Source organism: Equus przewalskii, chromosome 2, assembly GCF_037783145.1.
Source record: "Equus przewalskii isolate Varuska chromosome 2, EquPr2, whole genome shotgun sequence".
Classification (NCBI taxonomy): domain Eukaryota; kingdom Metazoa; phylum Chordata; class Mammalia; order Perissodactyla; family Equidae; genus Equus; species Equus przewalskii.
The window spans coordinates 62,847,916-62,866,929 of NC_091832.1; the positions used below are offsets into that span (position 1 = coordinate 62,847,916).

Here is a 19,014-nt window from a genome sequence, read left to right on the forward strand (position 1 = left end):
ATCAAGTTAAAAGAAAACAACAAAAGCAAAATAAAAACTTTTTTCTACTTGAAAAAACTTGAGAAATGTATAATAAACACAATTCTTTCCTCTAGAGACCCATCTTGATCCCTCTATATTCCTTCCCCACCCCCATCATTATTGAAAAGTAAAAAAATTCTTTTAAGGATCAAATGTTCCATTTAGTTTTTTAATCATTCCTTTCTTCACCCCTGAAATATTGTGCCATTTACAGAAAACGGTGTCAGAAGCACTTTATTAATGGAGGTTCCTTCTATGTGCTTCCAAGTAAAACTAAAACATCGTTTATCAACAATATAAAACCAAAAAAACCTCCAAAACAAAACAAATACAACCACTTCTGTGTCCCCAGAACCGATCAAACAGAATTGAAGTGAACCAAGCCATGTTTGCACGTCACTTGGAGTGTAGATTTTATTTGGATTTAAGAATCTCCTAAACAAATTACATCAACCTCACTCCATTTCCTTCCTCAATAAAAATTACGACAGGACAAACATCAGACTTTTAAAATTCTAAAAATAATAGAAAAGTAAAAATAGATTTCCTAGGGAAATCTCTCTTCTAAACCTTACATGGTTTTGCTGCTTCTGTGACATCTTTCTCTTTGGAGTAACTCAGTAGCATAGTTTTCTGTTTTTTTTTTTTTGAACTGGATTCATACGGGCACTGAATTCAAACTTCAGCTGATTTATGGAGCATGAACTTTTATGAACAATAAGTTACCTCTGCTTGAAAAGGAACACGGTGAATGTAAATGAAAGAATGGGAACACTGGAAGTCCATTTCATTATGTAATTTAAGTCTTATATTCGAGAGTGCACCCTCATTTAGAAATAAAACAAGAAAACAGAACAGTATGAGCACTCTAAAATCATCTGCAGCACTTTTAAGGGTTAAACCTGCTTAACCCATTCTTAGTCGAGAATGGCACCAAAGAGGGCAGCTCACCCCGCAAGCAAGCGTGGCTAGTTCTAACCCTGCGGCATCCTCAGGCTGTCAGAGCAGTCATGCACACTATTTCCACCCCCCTCCCACCCAGTTAATAGGATCCATTCATAGCTACTCACTACTGCAGGATTTGACCTGAGAAATGCTAGGATTTATTAACTCAGCAGTTGTTTTGAAAAGTTCCTAAATAATCTTTGCCCTTGGCCAGCAAGGGAACTGCTAGTCTCAAGTTCTCAGAAGCAGCTGGTGAAATTCTCAGCCAAGTTCTTCAGATGCAGGAAGTTCTTCAGGACAACCTACTTTGACATTGCATTTACAAATCTTTAAACCAGGCTTCCTGGATCTAGGAAATGTTATTCCTGACTCCTTTGACTCAGATGCTGGCTAAAATTTAGTGTTTCTAATTTGTAGGTAATCACCCTTTCTTTCTTCCTTCTTTCTTTCTAGGAGCTGGCATGGTGGTTAAATTTTTCTAAAACAGTCATATTAATATGTTCAAACATCCACTGCTGAGTCTCCGAGAGAGGGTCACATCTGGCCATGAAAATCTTCTTCTCTGCGGGGTTGCAATCCATGCAGCTGTTGCTCACAGGATGGAATAATGTTCTGTCCTGGAGGGATCAGAAAGAAAAGAAAAACTGACATAATATGTAGTGAATGGTTAGAGCCCAAAATCTTCAGAGGAAGTAAAATATCCCTGTTTATATTTCAATATATACCCATAGTGTGCAAAATAGACTGTCTTCCAAATCAAACAATAGCAGGTTGGGTTGCCACGTGGAACGTGGTTTCCTAGAATCCATTGGCACTGTGTAGGGCCTCCAAGCAGGTTCAACCAGAAACAAAGAATTTATTCATTCACAGATTTTTTTTAAAAAGCGGTCCATTCATTCTCCCACTCTCTGGTAAGCATTTTGCTCATGGTTGGGTTTTGAAGATAATAAGTCCTAAGGCTGCTTGTCAAGTAGCTAATAATCTAGCTACTGGGGAGAGGCATGTATACAAAAATGGTATTTTAGTCCATAGTATACAACAACAGCAACACACACATTCACACAAAGGGCCAGAAGAATCATAATTTTCCCTACCCTTCAATGAGCCTCCAATGGGAGAGGGAACTACAAAAGAAACAGGAACCAAAGGAGCGAGGCGCTCACTTGCCCTACTGGAAAATGAGTATGGGGATGGGAATAAGTGCTGCACAGGCAACATCTCACTGTACAAATGCAAATTTGTTTGCCCTTGAGCTTCTGTCGTTTCTTAACCCCTTTATCACAATTACAGCTCTTCCTGTGGTGCAATTCTTATTGTTTTCTGTAAAATGCTGGAGGCAGTGGTCCCTTTCAAAAAAAGTTGTTAAGCATATGAGAAAGACAACAGCTCTGTGAATGAAAGGTCCTGCCAGAGCACAAGTTTAAGTGGGGGGCAAGCCACTATCTGAATGGGCTCTCAACACAAACTTCTTATCATACAAGTAGGGAAAAGGAAGTTAATGCTAAGAGAAAAAGATCTTTCCTTCACTAGTAATAAAAACTATCGTCTCCTACAGTGTCTATGCTAAAAAAAAAAAAGTGTCAATAACATGTAAAAACGTCCCCAAATCACTGCCTAAATTTTAGGATCAAGTAATGTTTTCTTTTTTCTTTTCTTTTCTTTTCTTTCTTTTTTTTTTTGCTGAGGAAGATTTACCCTGAGCTAACATCTGTGCCAATCTTCCTCTACTTTGTCTATGGATGCCTCCACAGCATGGCTAGCAGGTGGAGCAGGTCCATAGTTGGTCTGAACCCACAAATCCTTGTCACCATGGTGGAGTGTGCTGAATTTTAACCACTGGGCCAATGACCGACCCCAAGTAATGTTTTCTTATTTTGCTTAGGAAATGTTTAGAGGTTCTGATTATTTTCTTTAACTGAGGAATATTAGACTTACAGTGCTTTTAGAATTAAAAGAGTTTCTCAGGCACCCTGTGTAAACATTTCTGGGTTGCTTCTAGTTAAGACTCCATCAAACCAATATTTAATGTCCTTTTGGGACCCGGATGTTTGCCTAGTTGGGCACTGGATGAAGGAAGAAAAGAGAACAGCTGCCTGCAATTTAGTTTTTGTGTTTCTATTTTCACTGTAAACAAAGAGCTACTCTGAATACAAAGTCTTGCTCTTCTCTTAATGTTTCCCAGTTTATTGTGGCTCCTGAGGGCTTCTTCCCATCTTCTTCAGCCCCTGCTTCCCTAACTCCTCCGCACCCCAGGGGAAGCTGGGAGGAACTTTCTCCTCCTCTGGGTGAAGGTAGCAGCTTCTAGCAGGGAGGAGAGTGTGTTCTGCAGCTTACCCCAGAAATCTTTCTCTCTTGGGGCCAGTCTTTGCTCTCAAGATCTCTTCTCGCAGCTGCGTGGCTCCTTGGGCTGCACTCTCCTTCACTCCCTTGCTCCCTTCCTTCCCAGCATTTCTCGGGCTCCATCTCCTACCCCCAACTCTACCAGTTTAGCTACATGGGCCTAATATATTTAGATCGGTTTTTCAAAGAGCATTCTTAATCTGTTCTATTCATGAGAATTCGATGTGACCTGCTAAATTCTAATTCAATTCTTTTTCCCCTTAACTCTCTGTATTTCTTCCTGTTGTTACCTTTTTCAGTAGCTCTAGTGGAGACCTCCAGATGCTCACAGTTTCCCCCCACAAAGCACATATTTCCATGAAAACTAAAAAATGAGAAAAGAAAAGGAGTAGAACAAGTTTCTATTCTCTTCCCTTCACCAGCTTGTGTACCTCAGCACGAATGCAAAAGCCAAACCAGATCTTCTGAACATTTGATTTTTCCGAACCTAATTTTCTGAGCCATAAGGTGATCACATTTTTCCAAATCTCAAATTGGAACACACGCTCTGACAGATCCAGGTATACTCATGAGGACAACCAGGCAGAATATGCAAATTCAGCACTACCCTAACAAATCTGGGATGTGGTTTCTGTCATTGCACTTCACGTTCTCATAAAAGTCAAAAAGTTGAACTCCCCAAATCTATCTGTGTCTGAGAAGCTTCATCAGGAAAATGAGGGAGTGGTTAAGATCAATGTCTAAGGCCTTTCCCAGCCATAAAATGGAATGAACATTTTATTCCAAAGTTCACTGGTGCCAGAGACAAATGACAGGGCATCAAATTAGAGACTGTCAACAATATTCAGTAGACCAACAGACTGATGGTTCCCTGGTTAGACTGAGCTCTGCCCACCCTTGTCTTTGGAGTATCAGCAGGTTCAAGAGGTGAAGCTTCTGCAACATCTTCAGTCTCCCCAGAGCATTCATTTTCCACTTTTGACCTTGGGGGCTACCTACATTGCCATCTTTATGTTTCTGCTCAGCTAAGCTTTTGGATTACTAAACGTCTTTCTTGATGCTTTTCCCGGCTGGAATTAAGTCAGTGGATAGAGTAACCATTCCTGAAACATGGTCCCTTGTTCTATGACAACCCGGTACCCCTCTACCCTTCATCTCCCCGGTCATGATAAGAGATGTCTGTAAGAGAACTGAATATAGCTTTTCCTTTGGAGTAGACTTCTGAGTGATTTGGCAAGTCTGCCGTTCCATAAAAATCCACCTTAAAGAGTGCTTTTAACTGGACTGTCCTTTGTGCACTCCTCAGGGAAGGCATGGCATATGCTCTGGCTGTTCAAAATGTAATGCAGCAAACCATGTCTCCTGTAGCCTTCCCACCTTCCCTGATTGCTTCCTCCCTTGTTTTTTGTGTTTTGTTTTTGCCTAAGAAAGTTAGAAATCCTTGAGCAGGAAATGAGAGTACAGATCCAGGATTACAGAACCACCCTTTGTAATCAAATCAGGTCAGGCTAACTGCCTGGGGCCAGCCAAGCAGTCCATGCTGTGAAGGGCGTGGATGGGACTTCTCAGCTAGTGCGTGGAAAGGCACACCTCTTCAGAGCTGGCCTGCGATTTGACTGGCACCTGTGTGACACTTTGTGGCATTTGCAGCACAGCACTCAATTTTATTAGATTCCAAACTTCTGCAGGGTCTGAACTTTGAAAGAATGAGTAAGTTGTAGAAAATATTCCACTCTGTGTCCAAGGTAATAAAAGAACCAAACACCACAATAGCAAAGACAATAAAATAGTTTTGCGAGTTCATAATGTATAGGAAGATGATTCTGAGAATAAAACTCCCACACTGCAGGAGGGGAAGCAGCCCAGTGCTAGCTACAGGGCTGGGATTCTGTTCCGCAGGGAGTTTGGATCACATTCCAGTCATGCCATTTACTTGTTGTGTGACCTTGGACAGTTGCTTAATCCTCTGAACCTCAACTTCCTCATCTGTAAATAGAGACAATACCTGCCTCACAAATTTCTTGTAAGCATAAAATGAGTTAGTATGTGTAGACTCGCTGGTACAGTGTCCTACGTAACTAAGTAACTAAGTAATAGTGATTCCACCTCCCTCTTCTCGTAATTTAGTTTTAGTCAGGGAGCACCCCTAATTCTAAATGGCAGAACATACTAGCCATCTGGGCTGAGGCCAGTTATTCAAGACCAACTTGCATTTTCTGAAATCCTGGTAAAATGATTTTTGCAAAAATTAACGCCTGCCTGCCTCAACCAGTTATCCAAACGGATGCTCCCATACCTTCCATTTTAAGCAAAAGGATTTATGGCGCAACGGTAATCCATGCCTCTGAAATGAGCTCTTCTGTGTAACCATGGTCAGAGTTTGTATATGATCCATGGGTTTAGGCCCTTTGCCTGAAATACAGCATTATTCAGGTCAGCTGAGTGTGGAAGGTATGTATAAATATATAGCCAGCATGCAGATTTAAGTAGAGCAGCAAGGCTGAACCTCATTGAGAAGGTGACGTTTGGATGGTTTGAAAAGGGTCCGGGAATTAGCCATGGAAGTATCTGGGGGAAGAAGGTTCCAGACAGAAAGAATGGCCAGTGCAAAGGCCCTAAGCAGGAATGCACCACAGTGGGTTAGAGGAGCAGCAAAGAAGCCAGAGTAAGGCAGAGTGGTAGGGAGTGATGTCAGAGGTAATGGAAGGCTAGATCATGTGTTGGGGGTTCAGCAAGTCATTTAGTATGGCTAGAGTATACGGAGCAAGGTAGAGAATTCCAGATGATGATATCCGAGAAATATCATGAAGAGACTGGGGTACAATGCTAAGTCTTGAATATTCATGCAAATGTTGGGGGGTGATCATTGAGGATTTTAAACAGTGGAGCCACAGGATCTGTATTTTGGGTGGATCGTTCTAGTGGCAGAGAGGAGGATGGAGTAGGGGTAGGGAGGCGTTGGACTATAGCCAAGAGAATTGTCAGAGGCTGCTGCAATCATCTAGATTTAGCCTGAGGCAAAAGCAAAAGCTATGAAGACGAGTTGGGAGTGGCCTGAGAAAAGGTCTGAGAGATTTGAAAAGTAAATGTATAGGGTGTTCTGATTAATGGGATGCGGGGGTAAAGGTAGAGGGAAGAAGTGGACAACAGGAGGAAAAGCAGTGTTGAGGCTAGAAATGTAGAAAGAGCAAGAGGATTGGGAGTGGGGTGATGATGTCTGTTTTAGGTATAATGAATTGGAGGCATTTATGGGACAGCCCGGTTTAGACGCTCAGTAAGCAGTCAGATACAGAGTGGACCTCAGGACAGACAGCTCCCCTCTGCGATGTCGGGAGAACTGAATTACTCCCTCCTAGTGACTATTCCTTTCTGTGTAACATACATTGAAAGAGAAGGCTTTTGTGAGAGACAACTCCTTCGCATCCAACGCCTTTTGTGTCTAACATGGATATGAAAGAATGAAGACTTGGAATGATGAGACTAGTTTTTCATCCTAGTGTTTTTGCTGACAGTAACCTTTGATGGTCACTTAATTTGTTGGTGATTTAGGTTTTCCACCTGCAAAATGAATGGAGGAGAGAGGAGGAGAGCAGGGTGAGATAAGGGATAAAACTACCTGCCTTCCCATCTCTTAGTGTTGTGGAGAAGAACAAGGTTGATGTATGAATGTCCTTTGAGTTCTGCAAGAAAGACAAATTAGGTAGGTTTTTTCTGCCTATTTTTCCTGTTGGCATCTAGGAGAATGCAAATAGCACCTTGATAGGCATAACAGGGACAAAGTAGTGTTATTGTCTATTCTTATCCATTTTTTTCTTTGACAGGTACAATTCCTCACAGGGGAAGAAAATTGGTCTTCTTGCATCGGTGGCTAATTCGGCCAATCAGAAGTAATGCTTCTTACTGCCTTGACAGAGCCCCTTGGTGTGTGTGCTGAGATGGTGCCCGCTACAGAGACCTTCAACCCTTCCCCCTGCTCCTCTCCTTGGCTTCTCTGGGCTGTAGGCAAGTGACGTACGTGAGTGTATCTTCAGTTCTCCTCAGAGCAGCCAGAATCATTAAAAAATCCATTTGCATTTGTTAGATCCCTGCTTTTCAAACCATTCAAAGACTTCGTAGTCTCTTAGCTAAATTCTTCGCATGGCCTACAATGTCTTGTGTAGTCCTGCCCTGGCCAGATGTATGGCCTTACAGTTCATCATTTTCTCTCACACATACTTTTCAACTGGCTTCTCTTTGTTTTTCCAAGAAAACGAAAATCTTACCTACCTCAGGGACTTTGCACATTTGGGATCTTTTTCGCTATCACTCTCTACACTTATCTAATTCCTACTCATTTTTTAAGTCTCCATTTAAAAGTTAGTTTTTCGGAGAAGAGTTTTCTGACCTGGGTAAAGCCCAGAGTTTTGTGTTCTCATTTTATCCTTACACAATTTATTTAATTATTTTTGTCTGCTTCCCCACTAGACTGAAATCTCCAAGGGTAGAGAAAACCCATCTGTTCCATATCTTGTTTCCATCTGTCCGTAGCTTTTTATCTCCCCTCAGCAAACCTGCTCGGAGTCAGGTGGATGTAATAATGGCTACTGTTTATCGAGTATGTATCTATGTGTCTGGCAGCGCTAAGTGTTCTGCTCGATTTTCTCGTTTTATCTACCTAAACCATGTAAACAATGTGATGAGATAGTGAATGCAGACAAACGGGAAGCTAGGTTCGTTTATTTATTCATTTAGCAAATACTAATTAAGCACTTACTTTGTGTCAAGCAGTGTTTCAGGTACTGCATGAAAGCAGACAGAGGAAAATTCCTGCTCTCAGGGAATTTACATTCTAACGTTTAGCTATAGCTAAGTATCTACAATAGTACAGACATGTGCAGTATAGAAATACAGCTAATGAGCCCATCTTTTCCTTCATGCAAACTTACTTAGAGAGCTAAAATCAAAGCAGAAAACAGTTTGTTGAGCACATGGAATAGTAATAGCTAACGTTAATTGAACTGTTATTAAGTGCCATGTCTTAGATACATTTAGATCTTATCTAATCATTACGATAATCTTCCAGGGTAGATACTATTATTATCCTCATTTTATAAATCAGGAAAGAGAAGCAGAGTAAGGAAAACATAGCAAGAAAGTTCCCCGAGATCCCAGAGCTGGGATCCACAGTGGAGCCAGAACTCGAATCACAGGTCCCTCAGGACCCAGAGCCTCTGTTCTTGACCTCTGAGTTACATTTCATCCCTCTTCTTGGCTGAGCCAACGAACAGTCTGGCTCCAACCCCACACTTGCTCAGTAAGGAGGAACTGTTCTCATTAGCAAAGACTAATGTAAATTTTTTTCTAGTTCCTATTACCAAGATTCTTTTCTGTTTGTCAATCTAGATCTTGGCAGGCATTCAATTCAGGAAGCCTTTATCCGTATGTTAGAGCCTGAAATATTCTGTGACAGAGTCTCTCTACTTCTGAGTGACTGGTGAATGGCAGTTAGGAGTGTTAGGTAAAATGATAATCAGTAAGAATATTGCTAAGTTACCTAGAAATGGCAAAAGTTAAAAGGTCATGACAATTAAGTGACTTCAGCCGGTTTGGACACACAGATCAAAGCAAAATGGGAAGATGATAACACCATTTACTGAGAAGGTAGCTTCGTTGCTGGGGTGAACGCATTCCCCTCCTGGGAGTTCTTGCCCCTCTTCTTTGACGAGGAGGTTGAATCGTCCCTTTGAATCAAAGCTTAGGCTACAGTGACTTAAGTCTCCTATTACAAATAGGGATATGATGTCGACATTGTGCATTTGGTTTTCAGCAAGATATTTGAAAAGTCCATCTTTGTTTTCTTACGGGAAAGCTGGAGAAACATGGGCTAGAAGATGTTACTATTAGGTGAATTTGTATCTGGACGAGTAACTTTATCCAAATGATGCTCATTAATGGATCAATGTCACATCTATTATATGATAGATAAATAAATGTTAATAAGTTGGATCAAAGAGTCAAAATCCAGGTTGGGGTAAATCTGATGAGATAGAATTTAATAGAAACAAATGGATAGCTACACAAATATAAAAAATGAACTATACAGGGTTAAGATTGCAGAGATGCATCTGTATAGCAAAAGGAGAGAAAAAGACTGTGGGTTTTTTCATACTGAAAATAATTAAGAAGCCGAGTATGTGTGGGTAAGGCAGAAAATCAATCAACTCAAGCTAAATTAACAGAAGTAATTGCTCATAACAAAAGGGTGCTATAAGCTCATAACGAAGGGTGCTAGAAACTCATTATACTTTCTTTGGTTAAAACACACCTAGACTATTGTGTCCTGTTGTGGGCATCATGCCACTCGTTAGGACTCTCTGGAGTAGACTAGGAGTGAGTGTTCAGGAGGTTGACGTAGATCCAAATTAAGTCACGGGAAGAGCAGTGGCAGAAAATTGGCCCATTTAATCAGAAGTAAAGAGTAAAGATGAGATAAGCCTTGTTCAAGTATTTGGGAAATGTCTTGAGCAAAATGAATGAATTTAATTTGTGTGGTACCAAAGACCAGGGCAGAGCTTTCTAATACTTGAGGAGGTCCAGAGATGGGTGGGATGACCCGGCATAGTGTGACTGCCTAAGCACGACCACAGTCCAGGATTTTGTGGTGATGCTTCATATAACCGAACAAAGTTAAGTCACATTCCTTTTAATTAAACTTTGCATATGCTTTCCTCGTTTTGGTCTTGGATCAATACCTAATCAGAACGATTTAACGGTAACAACCTGTGGCCTTCCCTCAGGCATCTTTGTGGACCAGCAGGATTTTATGAGCTAAGAGGCCAAAATCCTGGTATATATCACAAGTTGCAATAGTCAAATGGAGGCACATGTCAAGAATTCCACTCGCTCACTTTTTAAACTAATATGACTGTTGCCCTGTTATCAATTTAGCCTGACAGGTACCTTCTTATCTATATTTTCTGTTCAATGTTATTTTTAAGCCCTTTCTTATGGAAATTAGACTATAAGAACACCCCAGAGAGCAACTAGGAAAAGTAATTTAAACCTTTCACTTTTGGTCTTTGGGGAGGCTGTGTGTGTGGTTCTGAGACAAAGAGATGTGTTAAGTTTTATCCAGCACAGCTTGGGGTTCAAGAAGGAGAGGATCATGTCAATAATTGAACCCAGTGGTTCTTTAAGCCATTTAAAGAATGCTTATTTAGGAACTTTACATGTTAGAGATTAGGTGGGGCCATATAGAAATAAAAGGAAAAGTTCCTGCCCTCAGGCAGTTAACATCTCTGAGGGGAGACTAACTATGCATAATACAATGTTACAAGTACAAAGAGGGGACAAAATAGCATAGGAATGCAAGTAGAAGGGCAAATTCCAACCAAAGGAGGAGGCGGGAGGAGGAGTGTAAAGAAAGTAGGTAAAAACTGGAGCTAGAAAAGTGATTCTTCATCTGGCTGCCCATTAGAACCTTTTAGGGGTCTTCAAAAAATACCAATGTCCTCACCTTCCAGAGAACTCCAGTCAGTCAATCCTTATGCCAATAGCCCACTGCCTTAATAAATGTACTTCTATAATGTTTTGGTACCTGGCACCTTTATAATGTTGGATACTTGTTCTTTTTCTTCTTCAACATTTTCTTGGCTGTTCTTGACCCTTTGATTTCCATATAAGTTTCAGAATCAGCTTATCAATTTCCACAAATAAACCTCCTGGGATTTGATTGGTTTTCGCCTTAAATGTATACATTCGTTTGAGAACTGACATCTTCACGATATTGAGTCTCATTATCCTTGAAAATGACAGAGCCCTCTATATTTATTTAAAATTCCTCTTAGTGATGTTTTGCAGTTTTCTGTGTAAAGGTCTTGTATGCCTGTTGTGAGATTTACTCATAGTTATTCGATGTATTCTCTGATGATCAAATGGAATCGTTTTTGAATTTAATTTTCTATTTTTTGTTGCTAGGATACAGACAATTGATTTTCTGATATTTACCTTGTATCCAGGACTATGCTAAATTTACCTATTAATTTTAATAGTGTAGATGTATAATCTTTCGGATTTTCTATATACCCACCTATGTTATCTGTGAATATACTGTTTTATTTCTTCCTTCCCAATTCTTCTACCTATCTTTTAATTTCCTTATCTTGTCAGATTGCTCTGGGTAGGCTTTCCTGTACAATGTTGAATAGAAATGATGAGAGCAGAGATTGTATTTGGTTCCCAGTCTCTGGAGGAAAGCTTTAACATTTCACCACGAAGGGTGATGGTTGTTGTGGGTTTTTGGATATGCCTCTTAGATTAAATTAGTTCATTTCTGTATGGCTAAGACTATTTGGTCAGATGGTAAAAACTTGAAGATTTGACTTATGACGAAGGTGCCACTTCCATGCAGTGGGAAAAAATGGTCTTTAAAATAAATGGTGATTGATCAATTGGATAAAAATATGAAAAAAAGAATCAACCTCCATCTTACATTGTACATGTAAAAATGTTTCAGGGAATTATATACCAAATTGTAGGAGATTAAACAATAAAACTTCCAAAAATGACTTAAAAGACTATCTTTATGACTTTGGTGTGGGCAAAGATTTCCTAAGTAGGACACAAAAAGCACTAATCACAAAGAATAGCTCTTCATCAAGATACTCCACAAGAGAGAAAACGCAAGACATCAACTGAAATAAGATATTTATAATACATATGTCCAAGAAAGCACTTGTATCTAGACATATTAAAAAAACTCCCAAACATCTGTAAGGAAAAGCCAGACAGCTGGTGTTAAAAAATGGTCAAAAGATTTAATGGGTCCTTCACAAGAAGATATCCAAAACAGCTAACAAGTGTGTGACATCACTCTACAACCACAGAATGATAAAAGGAAAAGAAAAACAAACTGACAATGCTAAGTGTTGACGAGGATGTGGGGCAACTGGATTCTCATGCAGTATCTATATCCTGCATGTAGCTCTTCAGGCCTCACCATTTTAGTGCATGCTGGCCCAACTTCCAGTGGTTGGGTACTGTGTCTCCCTCCCTAAGGGCTTTCTCTGGTCTCAAGAATAGTTCTGTCTGTAAGAGCAGCAGCCCACAGGTGTCAGAGAACAGCTCCCCTCCCCTCAGGAGTCATCCTGACCTAAGACTGACTGGAGTGGTATATAACCATGCCAACTCCGTTGTTCTCTGATGTGTGTTCTCTACCATTTCCGGAGATCTTCAGCAGGATTGAGCTCTAGTTGCCCACAGTGTACTACCTTGATAGTGCCCCCTTTATTGGCTCCCATCCCTTCTGCATTTCACTTCTCCACTTCCTACCGAAATTTTTTGGGCCATCTCCCAAATAAACCACTTGCACTCAAATTCTCATTTCAGGGTATACACCTGGGGAAACCCAAATTAGGATATATTATCTCTGTTATATTGATGAAAAAGTTGAAAATCGTAGATGTGAAATAACTTTTTCAAGGTCACATAATAGTTTCAGGATGAATTAGGATGTGTTAGGCTTGACAGGCAACTGTTATGTTGACCAGACTGCGAAGGGTCAGGATAAGAACTGGGAGAGCGGGGCACTTTATCTTCTACTCAATGGGAAATCAAATAAAGTTATAAAACAGGGGAATGCAATGAACAGATTTTGTGGAAATTCCCCCTAACTTCAGGATGGAAGATGGGTTAGAGGGGGAAAGGACAGGAGGCAGGGCCACCCTTTAGGAAGCTATTGCAGTAATTCAGGGATAAGATGGGAAGGGCTACAATCAGGGAATAGAGAGGATGGATTTTCGAGATTTCGGCAGACGGAGGGGGTGGACAAGTCTTAGTGACTGATTCGATGTAGGAGTTGAAGAGGGAAGATAGTCTCTCATTTCAGATGTTGGGTGATGATTGAAATATTTTTACTGAGGTCACTTCAACAACTTATTGTTCTTGCAACAGGGGGCCCCCTGGTGGTAAAAGAAAACCAAGACTGGGATTCCTTGTTCTGGGTACCAGCTATTGCGGGATCCAGTTGTGCAACTGAACCTATTACAAGACCACAGAATAGGGATTCCCTTCTTTTCCTGTGGTGGCAAAGAGCCATATGTAAAAATAACTGAAAGCTGGGGGCTGGGGGTAGGAAAAATGGGTGAAGGTGACCAAAAGGTACAAACTTCCAGTTACACGATGAATAAGTTCTAGGGGTGTAATGTACGACATGGGGACAATAGTTAACAATAGTGTATTGTACACTTGAAAGTTGCTGAAGAGAGTAGATCTTAAAAGTTCTCATCCCACAAAATAATTGTGACTATGTGAGGTGATGAGTGTGTTAACTAAACCTATTGTGGCAATCATTTCACTATCTATCTATCTATCTATCTATCTATCTCAAATCATTACATTGTACACCTAAAATGTTTACAATATTATATGTCAATTATATATCAACAAAGCTGAAAAAAAAGAGAGAAATCTTCCCAAAAAACCCCAGAAAACACAACAACAACTGAGAGCTGATGGCTGTGGAAGTGTCAGAAAACGGGGCCTGACAACAAGCTTCACCCACTCGAGAAAGGTAGTTTCTGGCTCCCTTCCCTCACCAGGAAATCTCCATGTAGCTGGGAGGAGGGATTGGCTGCCATCAGTGATGCTGAATCCAACAGGCTTTGGGGAAATCTTCCAGGGAATATTGATCTGATTTCTTAAGAGCATGGCAGAGGAAAGAGCAGAGACTTTAAGCCAGACGTCCCTGAGTTTGAATGTTGGCTCTGCCACAAATCTGCTAGTATCAGTTTCTTCCTCTGTGAATTATATATAACAGCACCTAGGTGGTGGTGAGGTTTGAGGTAATGTGGGTAAAGCACTAGCTCAATGCCTCCTTAACTGTTGGAGGTAATGATGATGATTACCTTAGGAGCTTAGGAGATGGCCTACTGAATCCTTGAGGCAATTAGAGTCTTAGGGATCCTGTTGATTCATGAATATGCTAATAAAATGGAGGAGCACAAAAGCTGACTCAAAAGACTGCTACACTGTCTGGAAGCCCCCAGGGCCAAGTAGTGTATCTAACTAGACAGGTAGCACCGCTAGAGACTTCTCTATGCCTTGGGAATAGCCCTAGGAATAAACAAGAGGAACTTTCTAAAACAGGCACATCTGACTAGGTCTGCCTAAGTCATCGCCCAAGAAGAGATATTTCAGAAACTTTCCAGTTTGAGGAAACGTTGGCATGTTCCTGATTATGTATAAATACCTTGTTTGTTATAGAAATACGGAGTGAGTGTAACCTTTTGCTAAGTCATGCAAGGCCAACAGCTACAAAAAGATGTGAGAAAAGAGCCACAGCACAATTGTATCTAGTGGTTTCCTTCACAAGTCCCCTAGGATCCTGGGAAGGTTTAAAGTGTTAAAGCTGTAAGAGTTACCTCTTGAAATCCCTGCAGCTGTTTTTTCTCCCAGGAGCTCTGTGTGCCTGTATATTACTTGGTCTTATCCATCTGTAAGCTTTTGTAAGCTCCCTAATGAAAACCCGTATTTTCCTGGCTTACATGCACCTTATTGAGCGTTCTGTCTCTCATGCTATAAATGTACATAATGAGAAAGAGTCTATTCATCAGGGACCACCAGCATTCTAGGCAAATGGACAATCAGGTATTTTATTGATGTACCCGGAAAGTAACTTCTTAAAGGTCAGAATATAACCGTAAAACCAAACCAAAACAAAAAGCTTCCTTATTGCACCATGTACAAACTGTATCATATTGAATAGCAAAAAGGTTGGACAAGATTCATTCTTTATGATGTATTTCATAAGGAAAACAGTAGGGTTTTCCTATTGCAGTGATTTCTGCCCTTCCCCCCTATTATATCTGATGCCATCTTCTTGTTATCTCTTTTGATTTTAAATTGTTTTGTAGGAGGATATAATAATTGACGTTTTGTACTTTTTCTGGACACAGAGCCACAATCTGCCGGATGTTGTGAGGGTGGTGGTATGCAGAATATTCTCGTACAGATGAGTCTGCCTTTGAGTACAATGTTAGGTGCCCACCTCTAAGAGGAGAATACCAGCAAGCTTAAGTGATGGAAGAGGAATCAGAACCAACGGTCCCCCCATGTTGATTCTCTGAAGATTCTTCCCTTTAGCTTTCTGTAATTTTAGGGGATACTGACTTTACCTTAGCCACAGGATAGCTAAAGCTCATGATTAAAGTGGTAGGTATGACATTTTCCTTATTGTCTGGGGCAAGGTTGAATTATGCCAGTGTGTGAAAAGCAAGCAGAGGACATCCTCTATCTGGCTGGGAAGGCCCCCACAGTAGTTTTACGAACCTGAGGGGCGGAATGGAGCTTATGAAGTACTTGCTGGTAGTCGAGTCCTGCCTTAAAAACTAAAGATGTTGGGGCAGGCCTGGTGGCACAGTGGTTAAGTGTGCACGTTCTGCTTCGGCAGCCCGGGGGTTGGCCAGTTCGGATCCTGGGTGTGGACATGGCACCGTTTGGCAAGCCAAGCTGTGGTAGGCGTCCCATGTGTAACGTACAAAAAGATGGGCATGAACGTTAGCTCAGGGACAACCTTCCTCAGCAAAAAGCACTTAGCTCAGGGCTGATCTTCCTCAAAAAAAGAAAAAAACACAAAAAACTAAAGATATTGAAACAAAAAATTTGTATGGTATCCTAAAAAGTTATCAAAAGACAACTTAATGAAAATATTTTCAAATAAAAATTTAATTGCTGTTTATTTTATCAACTCAATAAAGTATGATTTTATTTTTGTTTTTGAACTATTTTTTCTATCATTAAGTATTAACTTTATGATTTTTTAAACTTTTAAATTCTCCAAATAAATTCTTCTTTGCTCTACTTGAGCAGGATTTTGGCAAAATTACAAAAAGGTCACTTTCTGCATAAGTGTTGCAATAATTGCATCTATATGAATGTATAAATATTTGTGTAAATTAATTGTCTAAACCCAGACAGCTCCCAAGCACATGGGCTGGCGATATATAATAAATGAATAGATGTGTTAATCTGTGTGTGTGAGTGTGCAAATTGGGGTTCTTAAAAATTCTACATGTGTACACTTATTTATTGGGTACATGGTCCCTCTGTTTTGGAGTTGTCTGAGTTAAGACCAGTCCTGCTCATGGCAGTGTTAGTGTTCTGGCTCAAAGCAATTTTTCAAGCATAAGTGGCTGTGATGGGTGTACACATAACAAAGCCAAAATCAAGGCCCCTTCCTACACACTTTATATTTCCCCTAATCTTTGCTGATGGTCTCTAAATGTGTGAGCCAAATGTATATACATATGTCCAGGGAACAATTTAAATCAAAACAGGGTGTTTTTTTAAAAAAAGCTTTGGGTTAGAAAACCTTAAGGCCAGCAGTTTCAGAATGCCCGCAGCGAGCTGACTCTTACCTTCCGGTGTCCCCACAGCTGGTTCCCCTTCATACCATGACAGTCATAGAGGGTGACTGGGCTGTTGTGTGAGATCGCATCGAAGCAGAATTTTCGGGTGTGCAGTGGCTCACCGGGTCGAATATCTTCTCTCCAACCAAAAGTAAAGAGCTAACAAAGCAACAATAGCAGAAAAGGGACAGTGAGTTTAATTCAGAGAGATTCGAGAGCAGGAGGAGGAATGTCTTTTAGGAACGTAGAGCTCCTGCTTTGTGATTTACAGGAAAAGACCTATGTCTCGGCAGGCATAACAGAGGTGTTGAAAAAGGCAGGTGCCATAAAGCTCTGTAGCAGTGACAGTGGCACCTTTGGCCCAGGCTGCCAAAAAATACGCAAATGAGGAGTTTCCAGTTAGGTAGCAGGAAAAATAACAGAGGCGTGGCATGGAAAGAAAGAGGAGAGAGAGAGAGAGAGAGAGAGAGACCGAGAGGAAGTCACTCTTTAATGAAGCTCTTTACTGCTTTCATTTAGATAAAATGTTACTGGATCAAATGCTACACAGTTAGCAGATTAACTGAAAAAAGACCCGGAGTAGAGTTAAACTAGCAACTTGAAAAATTTGGTTTAAGTGAAAGCTAAGCCTGATGAAGCAAAGAATAGGAAAATTAATTTCCTGGGGTTGGTAAGAGCAATTCTGCAGGGCAGTGTAGAAAGTTTTGGACTGTAACAGTAGGAGACACAGTTTACACACACACATAGAATCCCCCTGCCCAGACTGAAACAGAAGTTTCATGAAACGATATTTATCCTTACTGCATTTGATAGACCCTGATATTCCATCCAATCTTTTCCTATCCTGGTCTACTCTATCCTGTCCATTCCACTCTATTATTTACAAAAAATGCTACTTATAATGCACTAAATTGATTTTACAATTTATTAAATTTAGAAAAACAACAACATTTCTGTAAGGGAAGGGTATTGTCTTGAATTTGAGCTGAACAATCATTTGAGGGCTCCAGTAGGAGAAATCCTTAAGAAGGTAGGAAAATAGACAAGCCCTATGATTTCTTCCAATTCTAAAATTTCAAGGAGGTTATATAATTCTTGGAATAAGACTTAAAGCAGGCCTGACTGTGTGAAGCCAAGCTGTGACTTACAAAGCAAAGAGCTGTCAGGGAGACCCTGTTGATGTAAAAGCAAGCACAATGCTGACCTGTATGTACACAATACACTTGGCCCTAACCAGGCCCTCAGAATACTCCAGTTTTTAGGCCCTACCTGGGCAAGAAAAAAAATGGAGAATCTGGCAAAATTCCAGGGACGGCTAACAAAAACAGTTAAGTGGTGGGAAAACTGGAGAAAACTTGAAAAAATTGGGTTAAGTGGTCTGGAGAAAATCAGAAAACAATTATGTAAATTAAACATATGACAGTTGATTGTCTGAGTAATGATGAATGACTACATTTGTTTCTCCAGAAGACAGGACAAAAGAGAATGCTTTAAATAGAAGGACAAGGGGTTTTGGTTTGGGCATTTGAAACTGATTCATGAAGAATTGTGTGGTCTCTCTTCTGAGAGTTTTTTTTTTAATATGATTGTGGACTGAGATGTTTTTAGCCTCATTCAAATTCTATGCAGGGGATGACGTCTCAAGGAAAAGTGTCTATTCAGCTATTTCTGATTTTGATCACTCCCTTCAAATCAGAACTCTACCCCGTTGGCTTCTGAAACATAGTGCTCTCTGTTCTCCTATAACTCTTCCTTGCTCATATCTCTCTTTTAGCTATCTCTTCAACATAGGTGCAACTCTGGGTCCTCCCTTGAATCCTGTCCTTGCATCTTCTCTGGTTAGTCTTATATACATTCAATTCAACCCATGTCAACATGTTGATAAGTCATTGTCTGTGTTATGTACAACTCCGTGTAGGATTTCCCAATTGCATGTCCCATGGACATCTCAAATTTGACATATCCTAAATTCAATTGATTTTCTTCCCTTCTAAGCCTGTTTCTATTCCCATATTTTGCTTAAGTTGGTAGTCATTTCATTCAACTTGTCAATCTGGGAGTTTTTCATCTTTACCCTCTCTGTCTAATCAGTTACCAGGTCTTGCCCTTTTCATCTTTTAAATATTACTGGAAATAGTCCCTTCTTCTCTATATCCACTACGTTTGCTCTCAATATTTCTTGTCTGGACTACTGAAATGACCTCCTAATTGATTTCTTTCCTACCTTCCTTTTTTGGTTCCTTCATATCTGTTTGAAATGCCTATTTGACCATGTTATCTCTCAAGCTGAAATCTCACAATATTTTCACATGACCCTTAGAGA

General features: G+C 40.4%; 1 protein-coding gene across 1 annotated transcript in view; it reads right to left on the minus strand.

Moving 5' to 3' along the window:
* Positions 1-407: 407 nt before the first annotated feature.
* The window catches only part of GALNTL6 (polypeptide N-acetylgalactosaminyltransferase like 6), a 1,099,146-nt gene continuing 1,080,539 nt past the window's right edge, over positions 408-19,014 (minus strand). Inside the window, exons 12-13 of the mRNA XM_070608036.1 lie at positions 16,701-16,850; positions 408-1,583 (exon numbers count right to left, since the gene is read on the minus strand). Coding sequence (XP_070464137.1) covers positions 1,416-1,583; positions 16,701-16,850 — 318 coding nt within the window. The 3' untranslated portion in view covers positions 408-1,415. The remainder of the gene's footprint in view (positions 1,584-16,700; positions 16,851-19,014) is intronic.